This window comes from Gopherus flavomarginatus, chromosome 24 (assembly GCF_025201925.1).
Source record: "Gopherus flavomarginatus isolate rGopFla2 chromosome 24, rGopFla2.mat.asm, whole genome shotgun sequence".
Classification (NCBI taxonomy): domain Eukaryota; kingdom Metazoa; phylum Chordata; order Testudines; family Testudinidae; genus Gopherus; species Gopherus flavomarginatus.
The window spans coordinates 8,852,712-8,878,126 of NC_066640.1; the positions used below are offsets into that span (position 1 = coordinate 8,852,712).

Here is a 25,415-nt window from a genome sequence, read left to right on the forward strand (position 1 = left end):
CGGCACGGCAGGCAAGGGACTGTTTCCCTCCCCAAGCTTCGCCGGCAGTCTGAAGACCAGTGAGAGCACGGCTGGGTCTGCTTCCAATATTTTAATGAGTCGCTACATCGTACACTCATAATTATAAAAGAATAAGAATCCATAAAAATATTTTCTTTTCATAATACGCACTTAAAATACTCGAGGGCAAGTTGATGTGGTTCATTAGGGTGGGTTTCTTTTTTTCTTTGCCCCTGGCAGAACCCTTGGCTTGGGGGGTGGGTGCGACCCTGAGGTGCAATTGCTCGATCCCCCCCTCCCTGGAACTGCAGTTCCTGTTAAGTAGGAAAATAAAAACCAGAAGAGAGTGTTCACCAAATAGATGCGCGAGGGAAACAGTCACTGACCCGCAGAGAACTGAAGCACAGCCAATTTCAGTGCACATCTGAAAGCTCAGGGCATGGGTGAGGAGAGAAAGGCAGGGTTGGGACACAGCACAAAGAAGGGTAGAGGGGCAGGAAGGAGAGAGAATGGGGGGGAAGTAGTTGCATAAATATCCATTGAGTGTGGAAAAATCCAGCTTCTGCTGCTGCAGTTTCTGTAGAGGCGAGTGCTGACCTGCTTCAGCTGCCATGCTCTCTGTTGGCACGGTTCCGCCCATGAGCAGCAAGCGGAGAAAGGTGCCCGAGGATGCTAACTGTCGCCAACCCCAGCCGCCTCCCCCAATCTGCTATGCAAAATTAATTAAAAAAACGACTAGTGTTGCATGCTTCTACAGAGCTCTTCTCAGATCCCAGGGCTCAGACGCTCATCACGTATGGGCCAGGACGCAGCAGCAGTGATCAGACCCCACAGGACGCAGCAGTGGATCACCCTCTCCCTCCTGGCTTAAGGCAGCTTGCTGATTTGGCTCGTCCATCTCCAGCACAGGCACAGAGTTCTTGCAGGTGAGTGGAGGTGCAGTAGTGGGAAAAAGGAAAGAGGCAGAGCTCAGCCTCTGGAGACACTCCACTGATTTCCCAGCATAGAGGAAGTAGCAGCAAAAAAAAAGCATTAATAGCCAGGCCAGAGAGGAGAGCAGCTGAGCAGGGCAGAGCTCCAGCTGGAAAGTGAAGGAAGGTGGCACTGTCCAGAGGAAACAGGAGGGGTGACTCCCACCCTCTCCCTCACTGGAGGCAGCACCCCCGCTTGTGGGTGGGCACTCAGTGATTTGTGCACTGGATGGAGGCAGCTTTTGGGCTGGGGTGGGCAGCGGCAGGAGGCAGAGTTGAGCTGTCAGTGTCCAACAGTTTGCAGAGGCCTGTGTGCTCAGAGGTATTGTTGTAGAAAGTGCAGCAGTGTGATTTCATAATGCTCTCCGGACTCGGGGCACCGAATACTGTGTCTCTCGTTGGGGTAGATCTGCGCAGAAGCAAAAGGGATGGCCCTTAACTAGGAATAAGTGATAGAATCATAGAATCTCAGGGTTGGAAGGGACCTCAGGAGGTGTCTAGTCCAACCCCCTGCTCAAAGCAGGACCAATCCCCAACTAAATCATCCCAGCCAGGGCTTTGTCAAGCCAGGCCTTAAAAACCTCTAAGGAAGGAGATTCCACCACCTCCCTAGGGAACCCATTCCAGTGCTTCACCACCCTCCTAGTGAAAAAGTTTTTCCTCAAATCCAACCGAAACCTCCTCCACTGCAACTTGAGACCATTGCTCCTTGCTCTGTCATCTGGTACCACTGAGAACAGTCTAGATCCATCCTCTTTGGAACCCCCTTTTAGGTAGCTGAAAGCAGCTATCAAATCCCCCCTCATTCTTCTCTTCTGCAGAAGAAACAATCCCAGTTCCCTCAGCCTCTCCTCATAAGTCATGTGCTCCAGCCCCCTAATCATTTTTGTTGCCCTCTCCTGGACTCTTTCCAATTTTTCCACATCCTTCTTGTAGTAGGGGGCCCAAAACTGGACACAGTACTCCAGATGAGGCCTCACCACTGAGGAATAGAGGGGAAGGATCACGTGCCTCGATCTGCTGGTAATGCCCCTACTTATACAGCCCAAAATGCCATTAGCCTTCTTGGCAATAAGGGCACACTTGACTCATATCCAGCTTCTCATCCACTGTAACCCCTAGGTCCTTTTCTGCAGAACTGCTGCCTAGCCATTTGGTCCCTAGTCTGTAGCAGTGCATGGGATTCTTCTGTCCTAAGTGCAGGACTCTGCACTTGTCCTTGATGAACCTCAGATTTCTTTTGGCCCAATCCTCTAGTTAGTCTAGGTCCCTCTGTATCCTATCCCTACCCTCCAGCATATCTACTTCTCCCCTGCAACTTAGCGTCATCTGCAAACTTGCTGAGGGTGCAGTCCACACCAGCCTCCAGATCATTAATGAAGATATTGAACAAATCTGGCCCCAGGACCTACCCTTGGGGCACTCCACTTGACACCGGCTACCAACTAGACATGGAGCCATTCCCTTCTGTTAGCCTGCCTCTCGGTTCAGAAGGTGGAGTCCATTTTAGGGGAGCAAACAACAGTTCGGAGACAGCGACCCCGGCGCTCCATTACGGTGGCAGGCTATCTGCGAGCCAAAGGCCTGAGAAGCGCACTCAGTGGCATCAGCAGAAGTATCTACTACCAGAGGGCAGAGGCCCCCTGGGGAAATGAGATTCCCAGCCACAGAGTACAGGGGAAGAAGGACAAACACCAGCCAAGAGGGTGAGTCCAGATTCCAAACTACTGCTCAGTATTGGAACACGCAGTACATCAAACAGCGACAGAGTGCCACCTACTGGCCAGTCCCACAGGAAGTCATAGGAGAGAACTCTCTGCTTCTCCAGGTGAAAGAACATCCACACTGCACTCATATTCCCCTTGGGGGGGTGGGGGTGGAGGAGGGGAGTTTTCCACTGCCTCCAGGCTAAAAAGAGACCTTCCCACCTCACTCCAGTCCCTCCTACCTGCAGCTGGTAAGGCTTTCCAGCCCGGATTAGCTGGGAGACCAGAAAGTTCGTGTGAAAAAAGTGCACATTTTCATCCAGAAACCCATGGAGGATCAGCAAGCGGTTTGGCCTGGAGATGGGATAGGATGAGAATCAGAGCAAAGCCCTGCAGGAGCCCTGAGCGGGGAGCTGCCAGCCAGCCCCTAGCCCACTTGGCATGGCGCAGTGCCACAGGCTTGGAGCCCTGCCTCTTCCCTGTGGGTGAGCACAATGCCACCCCAGCTCGCTGCAGAAGGCAGCGATGAGCCGAGCAGAAATAAGGCTACATGGGGCCTGGACCTACCCAAACAAACCTTCAGGCCCTCCGGACAGATGTTCTCCAAGCCGAACAGTCTGTTCCCCAACTAGACCCTCTAGCTAGACTCCCTGGTCATCTTATTCCTGCATCTTGATCTTCCTTCCAAGTAAGGCAGCTCAGCTCAGCCCAGCCCAGCAGGAAGGTGACTGGCAGCAACCAGATGTGTCCTGCTCTGGCCAGGACTCTTCTCCCTGGGGGACTTGGACTTCACTGGTGCTAACTGGTGGCCAGTGTACCTGACATGGTATTGACTGGCCAGTGCTGGCTGAGCCGAGTTTTAGGAACCAGGGAGGAGAACCCAAGGCACAATCAACAAACCAGGAAGGGTTATTCCTGTGAGCTTTTTAATAACATCAGCACCCCCCATACACACACCAGAAAGCATTACAGCTTCTCGACCACTCCTCACAGGGCAAGTGCCCAGAGGGTGAGTTTCCAGTTATAAGCATCCAACCCCACAGTACTCACTCATTGGGAAGTTTTTCTACATGCAGCGCCACAGAGCCGGCCTCATAACCTTGCTGGTTGTTCTCTGGGACATCCATGTACCTCTCGGTGTATCCAGTATCGTACGCCATCCACACCGTGACAGGGGCACCTGCTATAGCAACCTGCCAAACAGGCATTGGGGGGGGGGGGTAATTTTTCCTTTTCTAGAACATTTCGGGGGGGGGGGGGGCATCTGTTTCTGCAAGTGGTGATTCTCCCATGCCAACCCTGGTCATTTGCACCAGAGTATCCCACAACCAGGGACTTAGAGGTCTGGATGGTTGGTGAATTTCTTCCCCGATTTGTTATTTTCCTTTCCATTCAAGAATTAAAATCACTACTCCAGGGCTGGCAGTAACAGTCTCGTGGGAAGCTATGCTACAGCCAGTCGCTGGGGGATGCAAAGTCATTAAACCTCTTTGGGGCAGGGACTGTCTTTGTACAGCACCTGGCACAATGGGGTCCTGACCCAGGACTGGGGCTCTTAAGTGCTATGATCAATCTGCTGACTCAGAACACTCTGCACAGTGCCTGAATCCCACCTGCCTGAGTCCCCGCATGCCACACCTGGTCTGAAACCCAGAGCGTACATGTGATGCAGCCTGACCTGCCTGATTCTGGGGAGGAGCTCTGGCATGCTAGCAGCAGGGACTTTTCACACTTCACTACAGTCTGGGTCCACAAGCCACCAAGGGCAGCAAAGAGTAAAGGCCACTGACAGGTGCAGAGCCCTGGTCCTCCCTGCCCAGTATTATTCCTCCCAGACACAGCAGGGACTTCGAGAAGGACACCCGACCTCGCCAGACTCACCTTGAACACATGGGGCTTACAGATAAGGCCCATGAGGGAGAGGAAGCCCCCGTAAGACCAGCCATGTATGGCTACCCGACTTAGGTCGATGAACCCGTATTTTTCTGCTACGTAATGTAAACCTTCCACCTGGTCCTCTATCTCCACCTGACCCTAGGAGGAGGCAACAGGAAGGCTGTTTGTGTGTAAGAGACAGGAAGAGGGAAGGAAGTGAAAGGAGACACTGTAAAACAGGATATTACCATCTGGTTTTTAAGGGCCCCTTCGAATTTGAGTCCTCGCTGGCAAGAGCCCCTTCCATCAATCACCACCACAGCATAGCCGAGAGACGCTAGTGTGTTGAGCCGTAGGTACTTAATACCTTTGAAGGAGTTATTCACTAACTGCACCTAGAGCAGGAGAAAGGACAAGGCATGTGGAACGTCCCCCAGGGAAACCTTTAGCCTTTCAGCCCGTAGGCACACCTCACAAACAGTAGCAACTGAGCATGGCTGGGCTCTGTGCTAGCAGGAAGCTAGTCTTGGCCATTCCCAAATTCCATCAGGTTCTGAGCTGGGCAGCCAAGTTGACCAGATGGGCAAAAGCCATTAACTAGGGAAGTTATGCAATTCTGGATTAAATGGGAGAAGCCATCTGCAGTTCACCAAAGGGGGTTTACAATACTCCAGGCAAAGCTGTCCAATTCCAATCATGCAGAGCTGAGCTATGGAGAGCTCTGTCCTGGATGGCACCACCAGCTCAAGGAGGAGAGCCAAGGTCAGCTGTTGTCCTGGCCGTGGCTGGGTTGTTACCTGAGGGCCTCCATAGACGAACAGCACCGTGGGGTGCTTCTTTCCAGGCTGGATGTTATGAGGTTTGTAGACCATCCCGTAGAGCTCTACGTCCGACTGGGTATGGAAGTGGAAGATTTCAGGGGGGATGTAATCTGCAGGACAGCCTGCGGGAAACAGTTCAGATGCTAGCTACCAAGCTAAGGACAACATGCTTTCATCACCCTCCCCAGCCCAAACCAGGGGAGTTCAACCTTTGCCCAACGTGCCTCAGACCAGGGGTCCCTCCCCACCTTCCTTTTCTGGATGAACAGACTGTCCCAGATCTTAGCAAAACCTCCTTTACAAGAGCCCCTGTCCACCTGCACCTGGGAACTGACCACACAGCGCAGGGACAACCCATTACACAACTTCACCAAGTTGTGCACCGAGCCCCTCATACTGTGCACAACCCACTGTAACTCCAGGGTGACCCTGCAAGGGGAGAGGAGGATGGGGTGGAGGGAGAAAGCCTTCCCAGCAGGGTGCAACAGCTGCTGTGAGCTGAAAATAATTCTTTATGGGCACCAAACGCAGGAGTACAGGATGAGCCAGCAGCTACACACATTCCTTGGATGAAGCAGTCAGTGGATCCCCACCCATCCCATCTCTGCAGACCATCACAGTCAAGAACCCCCGGTTAACATGCAGCCGTTAACCTGGCACCCTGTAAGGAGTGTGACAACTTCTGCAAGGGGTGGGTAAGACCAATGCATAGCATTAGGGCCCTCTGGCCTCAGCAAAGCCCAGTCTGTGCCAAGCAACCCACTGATGAGATCTCTCCCCAAGGATTTCAAGACTTCACCATGGCAAGGTGGAAATTAGCCAGGTCATTTGCCATCTAATGGTCTTTGCCTCTCCCCTTCGATCATGTTCAGTTACTGGTATCAGTGATGCTCTCCTGGCTAGGTCGCCTGGCACAGAGGGGATCAGGACCGACTTACTGGCTGCTTCCATCATGCTGGCCCAGAACTTGGGCTGTTTGTGGAGCGGGTCGTCAGCTGAGCCGTTCAGTTTGTAGACGTGCACGCAGGGCGGGGTGCTGACGCTGCTGTAGTGGCTGATGAACATGTCAAAGTTCTACAGGCAAGAAACAGTTGATGGGGGTTAAGCGAAGATGGTTATTCTCTCAGGCCACTTCAGTGGGGGTCTGTATCCCTATCAGGACCTTGAGAACTAGCCAATGCTTATTCCCCGCCCCCAAGCTGCCCCCCCCCCCAATGCCTTCAGGGTTCAGTCACCATCCTGTCACATGAGCCAGACAGGACTCCTCTCTGGGGCATGTTAACATCACACTCCTCCTTCAGAGGAGTAAGTCCATCATGGAGCCTTCCAAATGAGCACCAGCATGGACCTCTGCTTCCCAATGATGGCATCTATGGAGATCATGGTAGGCACTGGATCACTCCCATCAGAGTCCAGCAGAGCAGCCACAAGCAGCCATGGCATCTAAGGCAGCCCTCATGGAGCATTACTAGCCAGGACTCATACTAGCCGGAAGATAGGGAGCCTACATGGTATCCTATGGACGAGGCAAACAGACCTGGCTCATAGAGCAGCTGTGAGAGAAGCCCAGTGTGGTGAGCCGTACAATCTCGCCTGGGGACTCATAATTGACCACATAGAGGTGGTGCTCCAATGGGGTGTCCTTCGTGCCTTGAAAGTATACCAGCTTCGTCGTCTCATTCACCCAGATCTGCCAAGAGAACAGAGGGCTCAGTGTCAAACGAAAACAGCTGACTGCTCCCTGCCCCACTGCAACGATCTGTCACCAGGCAAAGTCAGGGACAGTACTTGGTCCTGCTAGTGAAGGCAGGGAACTGGACTCAATGACCTTTCAAGGTCCGTTCCGGTTCTATGAGATAGGTATATCTCCATATAGAAAGTCAGCTTAAATCAAAACATCACAGCGGTAAAGGGTGCTTGTGGTATTAATGGTTAGTGCACACGGTCTGTTGATCTGGTAAGTTACAGAACATACACTATGCTTCTAGAAGACAGGATAAAGCCCAGTCCTTTGCACCGGAGGAGACAGCCAGCTGGCCAGGAGAGCCTCACTGTGCCTATGTGCTAAAGAGCAAAGCCAGGAAAAAAAGGATATCCTGGCTCTGTTCATTCTGCCTGAAACCCTGTTTAAGCACAGAAGCATCTCCCCAGTGTTCCAGCATTGCTTCCCTGACCAGTGCGCACCTCCAACATTTCTGTCCAGCCACCATGCTATACATTCATGCTCTACGCTCCTTGCGGGGGGCGGAATAGCCACTACCCCAAACCCAATTCAACTGCACGTCTCTGTTTAATCATGGTTCCAGATCAAGCAGTTTCTAAAACGCTCTAGCCAGCCAGCCTGGATGAGGTCACACTGCATTAGAGTTGTAACGCTAGACTAGACTAGGGCTTTTAAACGTAGTTCTAGCAGAGCTTAGCTCCATTCACTATAGCTAGCTGGCCCGTTTTAGAAACTTCACGGGAAACTTAAGGTTTCTGATTCCTGAATGCTACTCCTAGCCCAGCCTATCTGGGGTCTGCAGCAGAGTTTGGCCAGCATGGCGCTCCGAGGGAGTGTGTGGAAGGGAACCATCTACATTAGCCAGGAAGACAGGGATAGAACCCTGCAGAGTGACAAATGCATTGAAATAATTGCTGCCAGTACAATTTCAGCCATCGTGTGCACAGAACAATACTGCGGCCAAAACAAACAGCACATTCCACATGGATTCTCTGTGTGAGGGACAGAAGATTAATTCCAGAGTGGGGAAAAGCTGCTGAGACTAGCTGCATGCCCTCAAGAGTGTGAAGTGAGCGAAAATCCAAGTTAATTGGGGCTCAGCAGACAGGCTCGTTATTTCAGTTGAAACCGACTGGGTCAGAGCGATTAGGTTGAGGGCCACCACATTCTTAAAGCAGAAAGGAACCGGGCCTTCCATAAGTCAATAGCAGGCTAATAAAACACCTATCTGGCTATTCTGTAGATACACACAGTTCCCTCCTCTCCACGATCACACTAAATTCCCCAGCCTGTTTCTCAAAACGCTCTGCAGAGGGATCAGCTAGATGGAAGCAGATAATTCCAAGCACCAGGTAACGTCCCCGATTCCCAAATGCCTTTTGGGGTTAAAATGCTGCAATCCAGCCCCACGATGAGTTTGCACAGAATGTCTTTGTGGCTATTAAACCTCACTCTACTCCTTTTTATGGCCTGACCCACGTGGTTTCCCAGAAGGAGCAATAAGAGACCTGATTAAAGGCAATCAGCTTTCTGTGCACCCGGCTACAGTGCTTCTGGGGGAAGCGAAGGCAGCAATAAAAAAGGAAACTAGAAACAAAATGAAGTCTAAATGGTTGTAGCTGGTCCCAAGAGCCTGTAGCACAAAGTACATGCCAGGATTGTGGGCAGTGAGTACAGAAGCAGAGCACTGCAAGAGAAAATAAAGGTAACCGGTACCTTGGATCCATGCCTCGCCAACACCTCCCATTCCCCACTGGTCAGGGCAACCTCCTCTTTGATAGGACATTTGAAGTCTTCTAGAAAAGAGAGAGTGTGCAAGGATGAGACAGATTCCCCCACCGCCAGAGTACAAGAGCTGAGTACATTCAGAAACACCCTCCTGACAAGGGTGAGGCAGAAAGGAGGGGGAATATTCCTCCAAGCTGGGAGGGGATTTGCTCTCACCTTCGCTAAGGACATGGGGCTGAGTCCAGTCATAGCTGCTCTGCTTTAGTATGGCTGTGACTCTGTACAAGTGACAGAAACCGGTCTTGCATTCGTTGGCTCGGATGAAGCAGAGCTCTTCTTCCTCACCCTCCAGTTGGGCAAAAGGATAAAAGATATCGTGAACCTAGCAGACAAGAGATGGACGAAAGCACCATGAGCCAGGCAGCCCCTATGCTAAGCAATGCTGGAATAACCCAGCAGAAGCACAGCTTAGGGAGCCAACACTAACCCACGCAATTTCATGGGAAATCAAAATGACAGATGGTGGGGAAAGCCGGATCCTCACCTACTGTCACACCAAAGGACGGCCCCAGGCACCTCAGCCTTTCCATCTGGCCCCAGGACGCAAGTGAGCCTTTCAAATGCCCATGTCCAGCAGACACGCCCTCCACCCCGCCCCCCCCCGTGTAATTTTTTTTTTTTAACACCAAGCTGCATCAGACTGACAGCCCTGGGGACTGAAGTCCTGTTTATCCACAGGACAAGGATAGCCCAGAGAATGCAAACTCCGTCCCCTCGTCCCATGTCCATCAACTACCTAAACCCTGACAGAGGAATCAATTCTAGGGCTGAGGATAGTTCATTCTTCCAGATCCCTTCACTCCTTGCCCTTTCTGCCAGAACGGTCACAAAAGTCAATTAGCACCACAGCTAATGATGTCTGCAAGGAGGACAGACATCTACTAAGAGTCAAACTCACTAACTCATTTCACTCTGGCCACTCAACTGCCATGAATGGTCTTTTCCAACCTAGGCTTGAACCAGTAACCCAGAGGTGACCGTTCCTTATTGTCCCACTACCAGTCCTTTGAACAATCAAGAGTTTGACATGGGCCAGAGTAACCATGGACATTATCAGCATCAGCATAGGCCAAGCTGGTTGCACATCTCGTTCAAGAGGATGGGAAAAAACCCAGAGGCCCATTTGTAATTTGGGACAGCCCCGTGCCCTTACATTTATCCACACATCTGTGACTTCTTCATAGATCACATATGGCTGGACGTTTTCCGGCACGGCTTTGGCAAATTCGATGCGCTGCTCTTCACTTTCTGGTACTGGGATAAAGAGTGCTGGAGGCAGGAGAACTAGCTGGAGCCGTTGCTGAGGTCTGTCTAGGAACATGGCCCACGCACTGGGAAAGAAAAGTTAGCAAAGGTGAAATGGACAGATCTCGGATGTCAAGAACACACTAGCCTTTCCTCGGCTGAGGAAGGAATTTAGGCTCCTCCTCATTTCAACCTTACATCTTTATTGGAAAGACTCATACAAATTTGAATCCCAAGGCATCCATGGTATTGTACGTGGGTAACATACAGGCAGGTTGTTTGGGAGCTTTGCTAGAACGGCGATTTACAAAAGATAAACTCAGTTAGCAGAGCTGCATTTTTAGAATTTAACTTTTCAGTGGGCAGTCCCTCTCCTTGGATAGCATGGGCCACATGTTTTATCATGAGCTTCCAAAACAAAACGAGAAACTAAAATAACCACTTTGCAGCTTCCTTGCTGCCTGGCTATGCAAGTGGGGAAAGGAACAGACCAAAGATCAGTGCAAACTGAAGGAGTTGCGCCAGTCTCAGCTCCGGGTCTCTCAAGGGAGACAGCTGATTAATCAGGAGTGGTGCTCTACTGTGGTCCTCCTGACTAGAGGCAGATCATCGTTACTTGGTTTGGACACTCCTCAGGCCTGTGTCCACAGCAGAAGAGGTTTATAAAACTGGGTAAGATGAAGGAGCAGGCTCTCCCATGAACGAAACCCTGCTGATTATGACCTTATTTCATAAACTCATGAGTACTGCCTCCCTCGATGAGCCCTAGTGCATGGCACTTGTATCATGAAGTAGAAGGCTGCCTTGTGGTTCCTATGTAACGCTGAGTAAACCTAGCGCTAGGGGCATGGTGAATTAATCAAGAACGAGCCCAAAGGAAAGTGCAGCAACATGTTCCAGTTAGTGATCAGCCACAGAAATTACAGCTTCTGAAAACAATCTATAAATAACCAAAACAAGTGTGATCTGGACTGAAGCCTGCCAAAACCTTAGCAAGCTTTTTAAGCAAAATTAAAGAGATTTTAGTAAGAAAGAATTTTTTTTCAGATGTTATTTTGGGGTCCTGAAACAATTTTAAAGAAAAAAAAGAGCCATAAGATGTCTGAGAATCATCCAGCTTTGCGTGGGGGAAGGGAAAAAATGAACGTGATGTGATTCTTGTACTTGGAAAAGCAAATCACCGAGCTGGGACCTTCACCTCCAAGGTCTCTGGACTATTCTTCTGCTGTACTTGGAAACAAAGATATACTGTCAAAGGACAGCATGTCGGGAACCATGTAGCTAAATCTGCCAGGCACCCCTTAGAAAATACTATACAAGATCCCCTTCCTATCTAGCCAAACAACAAGAAGTTCCCCAATACAGATTCACTCAGTCCTTCAGGGCTGGATGTTATGACCATTACCAATTGTATAGCTATGCCAGCTGAGAGATTAACGTTCCAGAAGTGTAAGCTAGGCCCCTGCAAAAACAAAGGAGTTTTCCCAATATACAGAATGCACAAAAGACTAGGTGCACTGTGGGAATTTTTCACCTTCCTCTAATGCATCTGGCATGGTCACAGAGAGCAGCAGGACAAATCATTGTTCCATTTAATGATGTGACCCTTTATAATGTTCTCATTTCCTATCAGGAGTGTTTTGTCCACGTGCCTATGGGTTAACTGTCCTAGTCATGGAATTTTAATTGAATTCCCAGGGCAGAGAGGGTCACACTTAATACATCAATGTCATTTACACTTGTGGCAGCTTAAAACCCACAAAAGCTCGAAAAACGTGAAGCCCTTCACTCTGTACTCCACTTGGTCAGTTACTACATGTGCTATGTAAGGTCGTATTATTGCAGGGGCGGAGTCAAGCGCAGCCAAGACTTCTGGCTTTTGTGGGTTTAAAGCCAGGCCTTTATGGTGAAAGGTGAGAGACAAATTTCTTCACTGAGTGGCTGTAATAGCTCAGTAAACTGGTGGGGGGGTAGCGTGCGGTAGAAAAACCTATGTACTATTTGCCATCTCTGGTCCATCCAGCCCGTGCGATGTACTCCACCGTAGGGAACAATGTGGCAAAAGGCTGTACCAGCTCCTTGTCCTGAGCGTACATGATCTGCAACAAGAGACCAAAAAAGGAGTATTAAAAAACTAGGATGTTCCAACATTGTGGGCTGGTCTACAATGAAAACGTACATCAGCCCAGCTATGTCTCTGAGGGGTGTGAAAAACTCACATCCCTGAGAAATGTAGCTAAGCCGAACTAACACCAGGTTTAGACAATGTTAGGTCAACAGAAAAAGAATTCTGTCGACCAAGCTACCACCCCTCAGGGAGATGGATTACCTATGCTGACGGGAGAACCCTCCTGTTGCAAGTATCAGAGGGTATTAATCCACAAAAGCTTATGCTCCAATACGTCCATTTGTCTATAAGGTGCCACAGGACTCTTTGTTGCTCCTGTTGCGGTAATCACTACTTACCTTTCCCTGGCTGTCCATTTTAAACTCTGCCAGTTTTAATGAGATCTTGGGATTTTTGCTACCTGCAGAGGAAGAAGCAATGAGAGAACACACCATTATCAGATGGCAAGCGGTCTGAGCATCCCAGGCTTGCAGAGAATAAAAATCTGAGCCTGATGCTATTTGGCTTTGTGTGGTTATACACCTGTGGAATGGCATTGCTGGTGTGGAGATAAGCAATTCTATGTGTGGAGAAGTATGCCTGCCCATGTGAATGAATGCATGGGCAAGCATTCCCAGTATGGAGAAGGTGTGATTCCAAGTGTACTCAGCAATGTGGCAAAGGGATACCCTCCATCTCGTAACAACAATCCCTTTACTTAAGTTGGACGTTAGCTGTCCTTCCTGCAATGAACTTTGTGCTGACAGATTCAGAGACTGTCCTGAATATTTATGGACCCTCCCCTAAATCCTGTTAAGTATCTAGATTAATAATGCAAAGTCTATAGCACAGATGATGCTTCAGCCTGCATGAGGCAGCAGCTGCATTAGTCACTCCCCTGCGCCTCACTGACCTGTCCTGGGGTACCGATAGGAATCAGTTTTTCTCTCCTCCAGGGCAGGTGAAGGAACATGTATTATCTCCACCTCTGACTCGTCCACTTCCTCATACAAGATCCGCAGCGTTTTCCAACCCTCTGAACCTAGGACAAGACAAGGTTGGTCTGTTTGCCGTCACGCAGTTTCCCCAACTGTGTCGGCTTGCCAGGACCACCACAGCAGCACATACTGGGCCTACTGGTTTTCCACATCTCCCTTAGGTCATGCCATACCTACTAACTAGTCACACAAATATTTACCAGTACACAGTGCACATCCCATAATGAATGACCTGGAACTCAGCACCTTAAAGGGGCCAGTAATTATGTTACCAATGCAGCTTGGTCTCTCCAGGACTAAGCAGAACACTCACCTTCTAGGGTGGCTGTGGGGCACCACCAGTACCCTGTGAACCGATCAAACTCCTCCTGGATGACAAATGTGGCTACACCTGCCGATTTGGGGTCATCTAACACATTGGATAAACCTGCAGAGGAAAGAGAGCAGAGAGCGGTTGAAGTTAATGGAAAGAATGATCCAGAAAGGGAAGGGGGACTCAGATGGAAAAAAAAAAAAGAGCAGAGGAGTAAATCCTTCTGGTCAGACTCTTGCCACAAGAGGTGATTCGCCTCCAGATGTGGAGGAGCAGTTCCGGTTACCTTTATGGCAATAAGTCATCCGTCTCTCCTCTCCCGTCTCAATATTCGCTACCCACAGGTCATTGTTATTGATGAATGAAAAGACGGAGGGGTCGGCAGGGCAGATCTTGGGATCCATTCGCGGTCCTGTGCACTGGGTCTTGATCTCCAGGGGCTTCATTGGAGACACCTGGGGAAATAAGGCATATGATGTTCCCCATTCTGTTTTCAGCTTCAAAGGCACAAACTTCTTGATAGATCCAGCCCACCCACAAGGGAATCAAGACCAAGAAAACAAGACTTGATGGCAGACCAGTGCCAAGGTCTGACTCAAGAGGCCTTCACTACGCTGAGCTGCAGAATCCCTCAAACCTCCCACAGAGCCATTAGCGGACCCACCATGAAGCCATTCTGGCCCCCATCTCGACAGTGGAAGAGACTGTTGCTGGCCTGGAAAAGAAAGAGGCCGCTCTCGCTGTGGAAATCGTAGGAAGTGATTCCAAAGACCCCGAGACGCTTGCGTTCCCTCAGGAGTTCTTCTTCCCTAGAGTACATCCCATGGTGAGGGGTTGCCTGGTTGCGAACGACAGAGAGAGACAATCTGCAGGTCTGAAGGAATGGCAACACTTTATTAATGAGACCAGCTAATCCAGGAGTGGCTAGAATGTAACCCACTAGGCAAATGCAGCCAGCAGTCCGACAGCACGGCCACCGCCATCTTTAGTGTGAAAGCGTGGCCCACGAAGGCTACACCCCCATGACCTTCCAATTGCAATGTCCCCATCTAGATCTGAGCCAAAGGCTTGGACCTGTAGTCTATGAATGGCACCTCCACCTTAAAACTGAGGAAGAGCTGCCACTTGCTAATGCAAATTAGGAGCAGCCAATTCACCTAATGACATTATCCGTGTCCTCTCATATACAGCTTCCAAGTCAGACACTGCAAACAACTGCTATTCCAGGAATCCTGAGTTAGTTTCAAAGGGACTCTGAGAAGATTCAAGTGTAGTTCCAGGCACTTGAAATCTCTGCTTAACAGAAGACCTGGGAAGTCAAAAGCCAGTCCCATATCTTCCACCCTCTTGTTGCTGAGGCTGGCGAATTATTAATAGTACCAGAACACCAGGCCCCTGTGAAGACAGGGAGGGGGAATTTGTTTCCCTTCCTAATTCGATCTGGTTTATGTGAGTCTAATGGGTAATGTATGTTTAGAATGCAGGCAGCAGATTGATCCTTATTCCACACATTTGATAAAAGTACAAAGTTATCAAAAATAAACATGGTAATCAATGTGCAAACGGAAGGAGGGCAGGTGGGGGAGTCTGGCCAGGACAGCCAGAGCTCTGTGCTATTCTCCCAGCAGTTTATGTTACTGGTTTATAACTGGAGGTAGACTGAAGGCAACAGGAGACTTAGGTACAGTGTTAAACCAGTCCTTGCCCTGCCAGCTGTTGTTCCATGCTCTCACTGCCAGCCTCGTGCTTGGCACACCAGCCACTCTCCTGTATTACCAGAGAAGACATCTCCCTACACAGCACTCTACCAGTGCCATGCCCCCGGCACCAAGCCCTGCTCCTTGTTCCTGCCTTACATGCCACTTCACTGAACTCCAACATACCAGCTACCACTCCAATATCGTACTGTCAGCCTGGATCCCCACGCACCACCACCGCAAAGAGTATGTTGTATCTCCTCACCTGAAAGTGATCCAGCATCTGTTTCCATGACAAGAGTAGCAGGGCCTCTTTCCGTACCTTTTTGGGAATCTCTGAGTAAAGAAGGGAATTCTCCCGGCTACCATATGGCATCCCTGTATGGAACAACCAAACAAAACAATCATGGCAATTTCAGAGAAGTCAGCCAGGACTAACCCAGGAAAGGCAGATAAACAAGGCCATTTTCTTAAATATTCAGGAAGACTAGATGGCTCAGGGGCTTTTTAAGAGGTGCCTTTCTCAACCTGCTCTTACACAGTCCACTTACTGCATAGGGTCCAAATGCTTTAGTTTTATTAACATAAATTTTTTTCCATAAGACTAAGTCTTACTCAAACCTTCTCCCAGCTTTGGCTACTCCTAGGGTTCCTCTCTACAGTTTGCTCAGCCATCACCCTAGATCCTCACCTCGAGAGAACTGACCCGTGTAGCTGTTTGTGTCCGAGCCAGCAGAACCCTCTTAACATTCCTCCGCACAAAGAAGAACTGCTAACTGGAAAGAGCATTCTAACAAACACAGCCAGCCTGTTACAGCTTTAGGTCCTAGAGACCAGGTTCAAATGTGGCTTTGTTTAATACTGGCCAAAAGGCATTGCTATATGTTGGCTGTTCAGTGGCCATGGTAAAATGAAGTTATTTGTGCCAGTCCAATTTCCAACATCAAAAACCTAACACAGCTGGCAACTCTGTTGGCAGTTTCAGCAGAGCACCAAAGACAACGAATGTTTCCTTTCACCTTTACTGGTGGTGACGCTCTAGATCAAGGCTGCAGTACGCTGACAGGATGCCATGTGGGGGAGGCTTCCCATGCTACTGTCCCTGTAGCATCTATTCTGTGCAGGAAAGGAAGCCTTCAGTCTCCAAGCCTGTTAGTCTGTCACTAAATTCACTTTACAACAATTAACATTTAAATATATTTGTAATTTCTCGGGAAGCAAAGCAACTTATAAGCATACAATCTTCAGAGATGCAGAAACACTGAAATGCTGAGCATGTGGTGTTTAATATAAGCAGCATCTGCCATGATACAATACGAGAATCTATGGGAACAGCCCAGAAAAGATCTAACAGCTCAAACAGAACAGACTGCAGTCAGGGACACAGATAATACTACAGATACATTCTCAAGGCCATGACTACAACAACCTGCGAACCTCAGATCCACCTATGGATATTCTCATACTGCACTAATATCTATGATGACTCTCTACTGTTGGACTACATGACCTCCTGAGGTCCCTTCCAACCCTGATATTCTATGAAGAACCAGTATCTGTAAAAGAATTGTCCCCCAGTTTTCAATACTTTGTATTTTGGTCCTTAAATGAAGTAGAAAAGATGCTCAGCTCTGATATCAAAGTTTTCCAAAGGTCGAATAGAAAATATTTACTCGCTCCTCCCCCCTCCTCAATGGGCATACTCCAATAAGATCCACACTGATGCTTGGAAAGCAATACTTATGCTAAGTGTGGGACAATACTGGTATACTGCGTTTAAGCATATTGGTGAAACGTCAACAGGCACATCTCTTAACTCAGAATCAGATTCTTCACAATACCTACCTAATGCAGTACGGATCAAATAGAACGGGCAACTCAACCCCAGCTTAATGAGGCTGTAATAGAGTAGGAAGGTTTTACCCTATAGTGTGGGAATGCCTTGAAATAAAGATATTTTGAAATCAAAGTACTAGACACTGCTTTGAGATACAGTCAGCCAAAATCTCATCTGTTCCTGTGTTCCATATATCTTCTTGGGGATGAAGCAATGAAAATTAACCATCAAACATATGGATACATCATCTAACACTGGGTACTAGAATCATCATGGTCATTCTACTGTGCAACTTCAGCTAGGAAGATGAGTTAGAAACTCCTGACACTATGGAGAAAAATTACTAACATTAAATGAGACTCATAAGCCAACTACAGCAGACTCTCAGTTACAAACACCTTGGGAATGGATGTTGTTCATAACTCTGAACAAGACACTATGGCTGTTCTTTCAAAAGTTTACAACTGAACATTGACTTAATACAACTTTGACACTTTACTACGCAGAAGAAAAATGCTGCTTTTAACCATCTTAATGTAAACAAGCACAGAAATAGTTTCCTTCACTTGTCAAAAAAAATGTAAACTTTCCCTTTATTTATTTTAATAGTCAGCATTTAACACAGTACTGTGCTGTATTTGCTCTCGGTTTTTTTGTCTCTGCTACTGCCTGATTGCATACTTCCAGTTCCAAATGAGGTGTGTGGTTGACCAGTCAGTTCGTAACCCTTTTGTTCATAACTCTGAAGTTACTACTGTACTTAAATATCTGGCTACCTTTTGTCACTTACACCAAAGAACCAGCGCCAAAGGGATCTAATGCATCTAGTCTGCTCTGACATATGGACAAACTTTATTAATAAAGAGCCATTACTGTCCATACTCTCTCACTAAGGAACCCACATGCTTCCCCCCCCCCCCCCCAACACATCTGTTTAACTTGTTTGCAGGGTGCCTGTTCCACTAATTTCTCTATGAAAATGTACTGAGGACTACAATAAGTAACAGTCACAGGCACACAAGAGTTACCAGAATGGCTCATACCATTGGTCCATCAAATCCAGTATCCAAGGCTTCAAATAAAAATGGGCCCACTGCAGGAAAACATGGTCAGTTGTGTGGAGTGTCGCACATGGGGAAAGTTCTTTACTGAGCCCTGTAATGATCAGCTTTTGCCCTGGAGCATTAAATATTTCCCTTTCACAGCCTGTAAAACTAATTATTACTGACCATAAAATTATCCAGCCCTTATAAAATCCAGCCACTGTATTTAACTGTTGCTTATTAGTTACATCATGGTTCTGCTCATAACTATAAACTGGTACAGCACAAAGATCTGCCTTCTCTCAAGTCTCTAGTAAAGAACAGAATACTTCTCTAGGAAATATCATTAATACCCAACACTTATCTAGTTATTTTTCCTCTTGTCAAAGCATTTTCAAGCATAGATTTATCCTCACAATACCCACAGCGAGGTCAGGCTCTTCCAGTTTATTGGGCAGAACAGCAACAAGACTGTCTGATGGGTTCCCTCTATTGAAAAAAACTTGATATCACCTGGCTCATTAATGAAATGCACTGGGCTTGCAAGGATACAATAACCATAGGGAGAGTTATCAGGTCCCTGGAGAGCCAACCTGTTTAAAGAACCAAATTGTCCCCCTTTTTTTGAGGTAATACTCCATAGTTTGGAGAACTGACCAAACCCAAGTCCATGTGAGAAATGAAAAGAGGCAGTGGCACACAGAGGTTCCAAGCTGGGGCCCTATTTGGGTCAGCCACTATACGTAAGCAGTTAGCTAGTCCTTGCCCTGAAGAGTGACCAGACCAAACAAAGGGTAGGAGAGAGGCAGGCTTATCTCCATTTAACACATGGGGAACTGAGGCATGGAGAGATTAAGCGACTAGCTCAAGATCATATAAGAAACATACACCAGAGCCAGGAACTGAAACCAGATCTTCTGAGTCCCAATCCAGTGCTTTAACCACAAGATCATCCTTTCTTTTCCCCTTCCTCTCTGGCACCGGGCTGCCTAGCGATGAATGGAGACATCAGCCAACAAAACTTACCCTCCTGACACAGAGATTGGTTTGGCTCTGCCAAGGGACTAGCAAGGTGACCTACTAAGGAAAGTGGCTGGCTGAAGCCAGGCTTACCCAGATAGTAAAGGCGATGAGAATGTGGGCTGGATTCTTCTGTTTTCTGGACAAATTGGAAATCATGGGGCGCCTTGTTTACTATCATGCCTGAATACTTCCTGCTGCTGTGAATAATGTCACGCAGCCCATCCCACGAACGCTTCTCCACCAGGAACTGGGAAGGTGCGTCCTCCATCTCGACCACTTCAGTGTTGTCTGACAGCGCATCCACTGCAGTCATCCTCTCTTCCCCCTCGGAACTGGTCAAGAAACTGAAAAAGAAGGTGGGGGATATGAATTAATGTGGGGAATCGGATTAGGCACATTCCATCCGCTCACAGGGAGCTCTGAGCATTCAGCTAACTTCTAAGGACAGATCCTAAAAAGTTACCTACACACTCATAAAGGTTACCAGTTAAACAAACAGTATCAGATGGAAAGGAATTCTCCACCTTCCACGCCCAACTTGGTAAAGGATGCTAACTGAACCCAAGACTCATGTGCAGGACTTCTTCCAGGAAAAAAGTTAACTGTTATCAGTCAGGGCAGGAAAGCATCTGGTGTAGCAAGTGCTTAATCATTTGACCTAAGTGAAACATACTCCAGGCATTTAGATGGGATAGGTCCTGATTGGAAGATACCATCAATGGATGGGTGAGCACATAGAGAAACTTCTGACCAGTGGGAATATAGAAGTAAAGTCCCCTTCCTTTCCTGCAGAGATCAGATAAGCATCTCAAATCGGTTTAGTGAAGGCATGACACCTGCCTTACTTGAAGTGCTGCTGCAACCAGGAGTGAAGTGGCACAAATGACAAATAAGATACCTGTGGAATTAAGATGACTAATGGAAAGTGGCACAGGAATAATGCATATCCTGGACTCCTATTGCACAATCAACAGGAATCCTTCATTGATTTCCCAAGTATCACATTATATAAAACCCACAACCCATCTCCCATAGTCATAAAACCTTCCAGTTCAGCCCCTCCAGCCATTAGTCACTTCTGGGATCTGCACAGTCCAACATTTGTATATGAAGCAGGATACACTACCCTTGATCAACCTTATTCCAGATGAGGCAATCAGAGTCAGAGTAGGGACCTTAGTCTCAGTGGAACCACGGCCCAGGGAGCATAGATCCAGGTAACCCAAGAGCAAGTTAATTTGCAAGACTCACTTTCTTCTAAATAGTGACATTTCTGTAATGGCACCCTCAAGTCACCGCAGCACTAGTCGCTCCATTATTTCCTAGTCCTACCTATTAACATGGTATCTGAGCACCTCAATCTTGTATGTATTTATCCTCACACCACCACATGAGGTAGGCCAATGCTTTTATCAAGTGCTACTTTACAAATAGGAATTGACACACTGAGGTAACCTGTGCTGGAGCAGGGAAAGGAACCCATGTCTCAGGCTAACACCCTAACCGCTGGACCATCTTTCTTCATGGTCATCTTATGGGGTCAAGGCTCCTACGCTGGGACATTTAGCTATTCATGGGTATCTGAGAATTTCAGTTTGCTGTAAAATAAATGAAACTAGAGCAGTCTCATCACCTTGACAGAATCACCATCTTGGATGTTGCATCAATATAAACAATGTAGTAAATAAGGCCTATAGGAGTTTTAAAAAAAGACCTCGTTCTAAACAGCCAAGAGTTAACCAAGACTTCCTTTTTAAAGTCATGTTTCTTAAATGAGTGAATGCAGCTGGCCCCTTAAGAGATTTGTCTGCATTTCAACAGGAGAACATCCTACCATGTGCCTGTCAGACCTGAGTATTTAATTTGCATGAAATATACACCAACTCTCTGGAAGTGCAGCCTCAGCACCACATAGAAAGCCCTCTCCCAGTTTGATTCTGGCAGGAGTTGGGGGTGGCTGGTTAACTCATAAACCAGTGTTAGATCGTTTCATCTCAATCCACTTTATCTCACAAATGATTCTGCCAGGAAATCTCTCAGCACTGCTGGGGGACTCCTCACTACCTTCCAATAGCCTTTTCAGAATAAAGTTTTCTTCCCTACGTCTTGATCTCATTTGACTATAAATTAGACGTATTCTGTCCTACAGAATTATGCCTTTTAATGGTCAAGCACAATGACAGCTCAATTGCCCTCTTAATGAATAAATACCTCTTGTGATGTCAAATACACAAACCTCTTTTCCTTTAACCAAGAGGGAAAAGGGAAGGCTTGACAGTTCCTCCTCTAATCCGTTACTTTCTGACTTCATTCTGAGAGACTAAACTGAGATTAGGCAAGTAGAAATCCAAACCACGCACACAATCTGCTGCCTGAGACCCAGTAAGTAGAGTGGGCTCTGCATAACCAGCAGACCAGACCACAGTGCACGAGGCCAGAAAAACTGAACTAAAATACAGCTTGACTCCATTAAGTTACAGCTACAGAGTAAAATGGCAGCTTCCAATTCCTGGGTCTCTCAGTGGTGCAGAGAACAAAATACAGTGTGGAAGCTACAGAAAGAGACTCTCAAAATAAACCTCTCCCCACTACTCCTAATATCTGTGACCCTGAAGCCAACCAACAAAACAAATCACAGCTTGAAAATTAAACAAAGAAAAGTACTTTCCAATCAGCACAAGTAAAGCCAAAGTGGCAGAGACAGCGGACAACGTGATGGAACATTGGACCGAGCTTTGAGAAACTTTCTCCCAAGACTTTGCAGAGTGTCAACAGTCTTGAGTCTGTTCAGTGTGAACGCAGGACCATGCGAGGGGAATTAAATTCAGTCTAATGTCCTTCCCCTTCAAAGCAACTAATACTGTGTTTCAAGGCAAAGTTCTGCCTATCAAAAATACATCACAGAAAACACAAGGATATAAAAGGGATAGAGCAGTGACTTGGGTACACGCCGCTCTTCCCAAATCCCACTGCAGCTTGGATCTTAAAAGTCTGCTCAGCTGGTAAAACAAAATAGCTTTCATGCAGCTGAAGACATTCCAGCCTACAGCTAATTCCCACCCAATTGGTGAAGCCACTTCAAGGTTAGTGACGTGATCAGTCAAACAACACTGCTCCTCACAAGAAGGGCTTTCAAGGCCAGATCAGGTTTCAGTGACCTAAGTTCAAGACAGTCCATTCACACCCAGATTTTACATACTTGCAACCACCCACTCCACAGTGACTAACCCCACAGCTAACAATTAGGTGGTAGAAAAAAGCACTCCAAAAGATCCTGGGGTTATCCCCCTTCCTGGTGAATTTTGTCTGTAGAACACACTGTGATCGAGGCCTGGTCTACACTTAACATTTAGGCTGACATAGCTACAGCACTCAGGGGTGAGAAAAATCCCCCCTCCTGAGCACCACAGCTATGCCGACCTAACCCCTGGTGTAGATGCAGCTAGGTAAATGGAAGAATGCTTCTGTTGACCTAGCTACAGTCACTCGGGGAAGTGGTTTTCCCACAGCAATGGAAAAAACCCTTCCATCGCTGCAGAGTGCATCTACACGATTGGGTTAAACTGGCATAGTTACGGCACCATAGATATGCTGCTCTAGACCCTGCAGCATAGACATGGCCCAAGAGCCAAGATGATCTAAGTGGAAGTGGAACAGTGAGCCTTTAATCCTACGTTCAGTATTCCTCAATGACAACACAAAAGAGTCTGAAGATGTCTGAAAATACTGTCTTACCGTCCTGCTTAATCTGCCACATCTGACGAGGTTACACGGCTGCAGGTTTTGGGGAGGGGGGAAATTTAATAAAGTTAGGCTGAAGAGAAACAGCAAAGGTAAGGGAGCAAGGAGCATTAGGGTAGAAAAATGCAAAGACCTTTTAAAGCCTGGAACCTAAATTCAGTAGGAAAGAGGTAATTTTCCTCAAACATTTCAGGCACTCTCGATATGGTTGGACACAGGATGCCACAGGCAGAATTAACAGGTGGTTGTTTATCATGTCCATCACTCATTCAGAATGTTGATTGTCGCCCTCTGACCACTTAGTCCCAAAGGCCACAAAGATCCTGATAGAGACCAGAAAGTTACCTTCTCCAACTTCCTGCAGTCTCGTTTTCCAGACGAACCCTCTTTACCTTCTGCATTAACTATTCAGCAAGCCTTGGGCACGACAGGAAACTAGATGAGGAGAGAGAAAGAACAGATCTCATGTAACCGCAGTTCCCCCTGGCATGGGAATGAAATACTGTAAAAGGAGTCCACCATCCATCATGTTGCTGACACAGCCTGGGGCCTACTGAGCAGCTTCCTGGGGATATCTTTGCTTTGCAGTTCAGATCCATTCCAATTAACCCATATGGGATATTAATATCCAAATATTTTAAGAGGTGGATTTCCTATCTCCTCAGCACCAAAGTTCAGTGTATGCAGTGAACCATGCAGGTAGTCAGCAGCTTTTTCTTCTGCCAAATTCCCAGTTAAACTCTTCTGAATGATCTCAATCTTTAATGCCCAAATTGCTGTAAAGCCCTAGATTAGAGAGAGTACTCAAGTCTGTTGCATATATTTCAGGCACCAGCTCCACCAAGAATATAACCCCCACTTGTTTACAGAGCTGACAATTCTCTGTCTCAGCAACAGCCTGATGACTGTGACAGAATGGCCAGGGTCACTGGTATTTACAAGATGTTATTGCTCCTTAAGACCCTAAGGAGGAATGTATCTATAATGCAAAATCCAAGCCAAGAAAATCCTGAAAGTACTATGGGACCTCTCCCTCCTCTCTCACCCCCTCATAGAGCTTTGGATTGTAAATACGCCCCAGATCTGCAGCACTAACAGCCTTCACTAACAGACCCCAGAGCCTGTCCAAACCACCACCACTTCTTATCCACCCAACAGTACACTAGGGGAGGCTAAGTACAGAGGCTATTTCACTTGCCCTCTCCACCAGGGAAAGCTCCAGGTAATGATGTTCCCTGACTCCAGAAAGCTCAAAGTGGGGCTAAAGACCCTGGACTGCTGCTGTATCTGCAAGCCCCACAAAGACGCTGTCACCCTCAGGCCTAACAGCCTTAAATGTTTCCCTGCGTTGTCTGGAAGCTCAGAGACCTACCTACCCCGAAACAGGCAAATCAATAAGAAGTTGCACTGAAAGGAAAAGGAGCAGCTGCCAACAGCCACAGGCATTAGCAGCAAGGCGGAGAAGCCCTGCTCAAGCTCCTGTCACAGGCAAGGCCAGAGAAGCGGTTATGTCTCTGAAGGAGGGAGCCGGCTGCCAAGGCAATGCCCGGCAAAGAGGGCAGCTGGAATGCGTGTCACTGTAACCTCCACCCCAGCTGCCAGAAGGGTGAGTCGACGCTTGCCTGCGAAAATAAGGAGTGAGCACATTCCTCACAGCCCCCACTCCGCCCGCCCCCCCAAGAGGCAGCCGGGGGGGGGCAGACTCCTCCACCCTCCAAGAGACTGGGGGAGTGACATGCCCCCACCCCCAGGGCAATGGGGGCGAGGCCCCCCCCGTTCCTCCCGGGAAATCGGGGGAGGGGGAGCCAGGGACACAGCCCCCCCCAAGGCACTGGGGGGGCTCCCCATCCTCCTGGGCAATGGGGGCAGAGGCCCAGCCAGGGACACAGCCCACCCCCCCTCCGCGCCATGGGCCCCTGCGGGAGGGGGGCAGTGACCCCGCCCCTCCCTCAGTCAGAGCCCCGGCGGGGAGGGGCTCCCCCCCCCCGGACTCACCCCGGGGCTCGGCGTCCTCCCCCGGCCGGGGCGGCTCCTCAGCGGGGAGGGGGGGCGGGGGCGCCTTCACTCCCGCTCCATGTCCCGGGCACTCAGACAGCAGCCCCGGAAACGGGGAGGGGAAAGGGGGGCGGCCTGCACAGACGCGACCTTTAACCCGGAGGCGGAAGCGCCGCGGAGAGGGGAGGTCCGCGAGGAACCAGCCCGCCCCTGGGAGGGGCACCAGGGAGAAGGGCTTGGGAGGAACCACTCTCGAGGATAGGGGAGCGTGGGCGCAACCATTGTACCAGGGAGAGGGGAAGCCGACATTGCAGAAGAGGGATGGAATCGTTCAGCCGGGAATTTGAGGGTCCATGGAGGGAACTAAACCTAAGGGGAGGAGGATGGAAGAGGTTTCTGTTCCCCTCCTGGAGCCTGGGCACTCTCTCGCCCAGCCCCCCTCTTTCCCACACAGGCATTGGTTTAGTCCTCAGAATGCCTGTTGTAGGCACTACCTGCTTCCAACAGACAGCGAATGGTACATTCCCAGAGC

At 48.5% G+C, this 25,415-nt stretch overlaps 1 protein-coding gene across 5 annotated transcripts; it reads right to left on the reverse strand.

Annotated features, from left to right (window-relative positions):
* Nucleotides 1-76: 76 nt before the first annotated feature.
* On the reverse strand, nt 77-25,031 carry DPP9 (dipeptidyl peptidase 9). 5 transcript variants are annotated; one of them, XM_050934184.1, is made up of 21 exons: nt 24,884-25,031; nt 23,234-23,323; nt 19,238-19,491; nt 15,510-15,622; nt 14,212-14,421; nt 13,834-14,002; nt 13,548-13,661; nt 13,150-13,278; nt 12,596-12,657; nt 12,128-12,228; nt 10,038-10,215; nt 9,041-9,206; nt 8,813-8,889; nt 6,911-7,063; nt 6,312-6,447; nt 5,350-5,495; nt 4,801-4,947; nt 4,559-4,711; nt 3,728-3,870; nt 2,920-3,031; nt 77-1,380 (listed from the first exon to the last, which is right to left on the reverse strand). In XM_050934184.1, the coding sequence occupies exons 2-21, from the start codon at nt 23,287-23,289 to the stop codon at nt 1,288-1,290; spliced, it is 2,712 nt and encodes a 903-aa protein (XP_050790141.1). In that variant the 5' UTR covers nt 23,290-23,323; nt 24,884-25,031; the 3' UTR covers nt 77-1,287. The 5 variants fall into 5 exon arrangements, with proteins under 5 accessions (XP_050790141.1, XP_050790140.1, XP_050790142.1 ...); XM_050934183.1 differs by having other exon boundaries at nt 8,813-8,892; nt 24,884-25,030; XM_050934185.1 differs by having other exon boundaries at nt 8,813-8,892; nt 14,212-14,385; nt 24,884-25,029.
* Between the last annotated feature and the right edge of the window lie 384 nt (nt 25,032-25,415).